At 46.5% G+C, this 6,000-nt stretch overlaps 1 protein-coding gene across 1 annotated transcript in view; it reads right to left on the reverse strand.

The window, feature by feature from the left end:
- Positions 1–5,669, reverse strand: part of PPP2R5A (protein phosphatase 2 regulatory subunit B'alpha) — a 46,086-nt gene extending 40,417 nt beyond the window's left edge. Inside the window, exon 1 of the mRNA XM_051616332.1 lies at positions 4,648–5,669. Coding sequence (XP_051472292.1) covers positions 4,648–4,798 — 151 coding nt within the window. The 5' untranslated portion in view covers positions 4,799–5,669. The remainder of the gene's footprint in view (positions 1–4,647) is intronic.
- Between the last annotated feature and the right edge of the window lie 331 nt (positions 5,670–6,000).

Consider the following 6,000-nt stretch of genomic DNA (forward strand, 5'->3'; position numbering starts at 1 on the left):
AAAAAAGCTCACCCAAGAAGCTGGTAGTTGCAAGGCATGTTGAATAGAAAAGGTAGAGGATGGGGGACTATAGAAAAGGAAATAACAATGAATCATCAAGGCTACAAAAAAAAAAAAGGGGGGGGGGCCAAGTATGAGACAAAAAACTGTCATTTTACTTATCTATTAAGGCAGTAGTAAAAATAAAACATTCTAAAATTTTTGAAGGACACTTTCCTTTGGGGAACAAAGGCAACTTAACATGAGAGCTGTTCTTAACATTTCAGCTGTTCTTAACTCCATTCATTTTTGTCACCCTGAAGCGCACACTATGATTCTAAATATTCAAAGTTTGTTTGAACTGACCCCGGATAGATTTAATAAGGTTTAAATTTTATCCATAAGCAAGCTTATTAGGCCTTCCTGTAATGTTTCCAGAAAAGTTTAGCTTGAAGATAGCACTTGGTTTTCAGTCAAAAACCAAGCTCTCTCTCAAGGGTTTAAGCAAAAAAAACCAAACTATTGTTAACATGCACTTTAGACCTTGAATTTGAATGTTGAAGCTACACACTGGAAGGTCTTCTTAAAACTATCTTATTCCTGTATATTTCATCACCTTAACTCTCAGCCCCACAGAGACTGTTATAATCATTGCTTGCCTATGGTTGAAAGGTTTCTGGACCACTTTCCAGTTCACCTGCTGCAAGGGCCAGGGTTTCCTCTGTGGGGACACAGTTTATTCTGAAAGTGAATACTAAGAATTTCTTTAAATATGTTTGTTCTCTGAGCATGAAGGAGGAAATAAGCCTGCAGTGGCACACACCTTCCCAAATGGATTTTCACTATTGAAAAAAAAAAAAAAATCACAAAAAGACATCAGAAAATGTTTATTCATTCCAGCTGCACTTGGCTTGTTTGCTACACAGGAAGAAAAAGCTGTATTTGCTTTGCAAGCTGACAGACCCTATTAACTGTGTTAAATAAAAGTAACAAGTTGTATGTTTTCAACTTGTATTTTTACATTTTTCTTCATCCAAAAATGATAAGTATGCATACTTTTACTGTGATGAGTCAGATCAGGTTTCAAGGTCAAGTTGTGTCTCTTTTTCCAAAAAATGAAGGTAACTGCATGTGCTATTACAGTCTTTTAAAATTACTTGCTACGGAGACAAAATCACCGCTGCTTAAGATGTTAAAAATAACACTTCCTTTGCCAGATTTCTTTAAACTGAACACTCTCAGAATTGTCCGTGAGGTGATAAAATCCTGCTGTTAACCAGTATATTATTTTGGCTGCAGATTTTTCATTAAGTTTATGTCATTTAAACTATGGAGTAACAAAATTAAAAGAAGATTGGGGAATAGCAATTTCAACCTCCAACAGGTTTCACAAGCTTTTTTTTTTTTTTCCCCTTTTAAATACAGTCATTGAGTTTTCAGTATTTCTTATTCAGCTTTTAAATAATACAGCAAAACAGACACTCTCCAGAATAACATACACACAGGAAACCTACTAACTTAACTGAAGAACACATCACTAATTTATTGTACATATCCTGACATCAGTCAGGTTTTGCTGAGCTTTTATCTAAAAGTGACAGGTATCAGCACACAGAAAAATAAGCTGAATATTAATTACAACACTCGACCTTGGTGCCTCTCCTCTCAAACTCAACCTGTCAATAAAAACTCCAAAGTGAAGAATACCTACTATTTGGGATTGTTACCTACTAGTTGTAGATGTATTTCTTCTCCTAACAGTGATACAATACACAGCCAAACTAAGGAATTTTGGTAATACATGGCAGCAGTATAATTAACTCCAGAAATACGTATGTCTACAGGCTTTTAAACAACCCAGCTATGAAAACGTGTTACATAATCTGATCTGGTCATTTCAGTGGCAAACCAGCAACAGTTCCTAGATAAAAGTAAAAAACCCATAACACAATACCCAATAAAGTATTTTTTAAAGATTATGGCAATTTTTTGTTTTCTTCTGGAGCATCTCCCCTTCCAGTAAAATAGATAAAAGTATTTTAGACCAGTCTGACAAGCCTATTGGGGGCTTTTAGAATACTGTTCATCCTTATTTTAGAATACTTCTTTTAAAAAGTGATGAAACAAGACAGTAACTATAAACAAGATTACATGTTTTACAGCAGCATAATACCAAACTGCTCTTTCAACTACGAAACACAACTTTTCTCCCCATACAGGCTGCAAACACCTCAGATTTCACCAGTTACTTGAAAATGACTAGAAAAGCAAAAAGTCTAAGTCTAATTTCAAAACTGTCTGCTGAGCACCCCTAGGCATCAGTATAATGACTGCACTTCTCTTTTCCAGCCCCTTTCTGGGAATGCTAGTTACTACTGTGTAGATGCTACTACACTGGCAGCATCACAACTATGACCAATTTCCATATGGGCTTTAAAGAACAAAGCCAAGCTGCATCTTCCCAAGACACATGTGATTAGAAGTTTTACAAAACGCTGCCTTCACAGGGAAAGCAAACACTTTCTTTCTAGAAGCTTTTTTGGGGTGGAGGAGCAAGGCAGGTTCAAGAGAGGAAGAGGGAGAGAAAGTCTCAAGCAAATGGAGAAGAAATCATCCTATGTCCTTACCTACGTTCAGGACAAATCTAACATCACAAAGGGAGAAAAAAAACTCTTACACTTTCTGCTGACTAGTTGGGATACTATATTGCATCAAAGTATATTTTGCCCACAATTTATGTTCTGAAGCAGGTTTAGAGGGCATGTCTTTACATCATAAGCATAAAGACAGATGTGGTTTTCCTTTAAGAATTTAAGGCAATTCAAACTACTATAAAACTCTGTATAACTGAAGAAATTCCTCTGACAGTTTATGGCCTCAAATTTCCAAACATCTGAGCTGCTGATACCAGGCAAAATTTCTCTGTGTTAAAAGTAAAAAGCTCTACACTGCACTCACAGAACTATAAGGCTTAATCATACAGAGTTAAAAATGTTTAATATTAAAGTCTCAGCTCAGCAAAGAATGTAAACTTGGACATTTTGCTGACTTAAGCTGGAATTACTCCCTGCATAACGTCTGTATGTTTAACTGTTTGCTGGAGCAAAACTTTCTGAAGTCTGCCACCTATGCGCAATATTTACCAAGTGCTTTAACGAGGTCTCAAGTGTGGTTTTACAAAAATGATCTGAGGAAAATATACTGTCTAAACAGCAGATGAGTAACAGAAACTAAATCTTGATTTCAAACATATTACTCTGGTTATATATCCCTCAAATCAAACTAGTGTACCAAGACAGGACACAACTTCAGAGAGAAAAAAACCAAACAACAAAAACAAAATAAGCAGCAACACCCTTCTTGTCAAGTTTAGCACCCAGAGCCGCTACAACAAAAATGTTAAAAAAAATAATAAAGCCCTCCTCTCATTATTCTCCTGCACAAGATTATCTATGTTTAGTAACATTTCTGCTAATGGCCAGTTTTATGGTTAATATACATCTACCACTCCAGAGTAGGGGAAAAAACCCAAAACTGTCTTTAAATACTACAGACATGACAGCCATAAATATCAAACAGAAAAAAAAAAGAATATAGGAATGTTTCAAGTCTGCTTTACTTCATGCAGGTTTTGAATATTTGCTGCAAATCATCAGAATTTTTTTTCCACTGTCATACGACGAAGCTTCAAAAAACTTAGAACTTTAGTGGAAGTGAAATTAATATGCTGGGTCATGTTAAGGTAGTATCTCTCCCTTATTTCTCAGGTTTCTGTCAAATAGTTTAATGACAAGTTTAGATAATCTGCCTAATAAGTATTTGTGTAATTTTTAAAAGACGAAATATACATAAATTTATTTTGACAGTCAAAGGTGTAGAAGGTTGCCGAGTAACTTTGGTTTTATTTTTGTAATCGAACGGAGTCCTTTCAGATTTTAGCTCCAGTACAAGAGATAAAACCTTCACTATCTATTTTAATGTCATCGACGCCAGCATCTGCAAGTTCCATTCACTTGTGAGTGTTCGCATACAGCACTTGGCAGGAGAAGGTCGCTGAGGCAACTCCTGATCGTTAAAATAAGACAGGCAAAACGTCACTCAGACACCGTCTAAAAGTGATGGGAAGGAACAAATAAGCCCAACGCAAACTCTCTCCGGTAACTCAGGATGTTATGCCAGAGGCACAAAGTTCCTCTTTGCAAAACCCCGTCGTGGGAGGAGCCACCCCTGGCTCCCAGGTTTTGGTGCTCCCTTCCCCGCGCTCCTGAACTCAATTCACCGTCTACACGTTCCGCAGCAAGCCCTCAAAAGCACACCTACACTTACTCCTCAGCTACCCAGGAAAGGGCTGGAGAAGTCAGTTCCCGGGGCAGCAAACGAGAGCCGACCTGCGTGCCGCCTGTTTACACGAGCAGAGGCAGGCAGCCCACCCGCGCACCCCGGCGAGCTCCCTACCTGGAAAGCGCCGGGAGCGCCGGAGGACGCGGCTGAAGGGCAGAGGGTGCAGGGGAAGGGGGCAAGCCAGGACAGGGCAGCGCGGGGCAGGCCCAGCTGTGCCAGGAGAGGCAGCCCCGGGGCGGCCGAGGGCACCTGTAAGCCGGAGGGAGGGCTGGGGTGTGCAGGGCTGGGAGGTGGGGGAGCTCTGAAGGACTATCCGGAAAGGGGTACCTTTGAGCTGGGGCAGCGGCGAGAGCTCCACCTGGCTGCCCTGGCTGCGGAACTGCGAGGAGCCCTGCGAGCGCTTCTGCCTCTGAGCCTTGCGCACGGATTTCCGCGTGAAGCCATCCACTTTCTCCGCGGCAGAGATGGCCGCCGACATGGCGGGGCGGGGAGGCGGCGCGGGGGGACGTCGCTCTCCAGAAGCATATATCAAAGCGGAGGGAGAGGCGGGCGGGCAAAAAAAAAAAAATTAAAAAAAGGGGGAAAAACTTCAAAAAAAAAAAATATATCTCAAAGATTCCGAGGCAAGCGGTGGCTGCCCGAAGGCTGGCGGCGGGGCCGGGCTGCTGGCGAGGCTCCTGGCTCCGCGCTCCTCCGCTCCTGCCGCCCGCCGAGTTTCCTCTCCGTGCGGAGGGAAGTGGCGGGGGGGGGGGGGGAGAGGAGGAGGAGGAAAGAAAAGCGGCAGCCGGCGGCGGAGCGGAAAGGGGGGGGAGGTGGAGGAAAAGAGGGGGGAAAAAAAAGACAAAACAAACCAACAGCAAAACCGCCAACAAACCAACCCAACGACAACTTCGCCCGGCGGGAGGAGGGCGGGGGGGGGGGGCGGCCGCCAAACTTTCCCGCGGCCCCGCGGGGGGGAGAGTGAGGAGCGGGCGGCCGCTCTCCGGAGGGCAGGCGAGCGGGCCGGGCTCGCCCCGCTCCCGCCTCCTTCGCTCCGCGTCCCCTTCAGCCGGGCTCGCCTGCGTCTGTCCGCGCCGAGCCCGCTGTCATCGGCCGGGCTCGCCCCTGGGCCGAGCTGGCCGGGGAGGCAGCTTCCCCTCCCCGCTCCCCAGCCGCTCGCTTCCACACACGCCCCTTCTCCGCCTTCAACCGCCGCCGGGGGCTCCCCGCGCCTCCGCCGTCATCCTGCCCCCTCCCGCTCCGCCGGGGGCCGCCACCAGGGTCCCCGCCCGCCCGCCCGCCGCGGCCGAGCCGCCCGAAGCCCCGAGCTGGCGGGTGAGCGGCCGCGCAACTTGGAGGCAGCGGAGTTGGAGGGAGCGGAGCTGAGGGGAGGAAAGACGGGGCCGATGCGGGGCGGGCGCTGCTGGCGGCGCCGAGTGACTGACAGCCCGGGCAGCCGATCACATGAGCGGGCCGCGGAACACCCGCCCCCCCCCCGCGCCTTCCCACGCAGGGGCTGGGGAGGAGGCGGGGCGGCGTGACTGACAGCGGGCCTGTCCAACCCAGAGGCAGGAAAGCGGGGGTGTGGGCGGGGCTCGCCTGGCAGACGTCAGAGGCGGCGGAAGGGGAAGGGGCGGTGGCGGCGGGTGGGGCGGCTGCCCGCCAATCCGCGCCGGGGGGTGGGGCGGCTGCCAGCCAATC

Source organism: Apus apus, chromosome 3 (genome assembly GCF_020740795.1).
Source record: "Apus apus isolate bApuApu2 chromosome 3, bApuApu2.pri.cur, whole genome shotgun sequence".
Classification (NCBI taxonomy): domain Eukaryota; kingdom Metazoa; phylum Chordata; class Aves; order Apodiformes; family Apodidae; genus Apus; species Apus apus.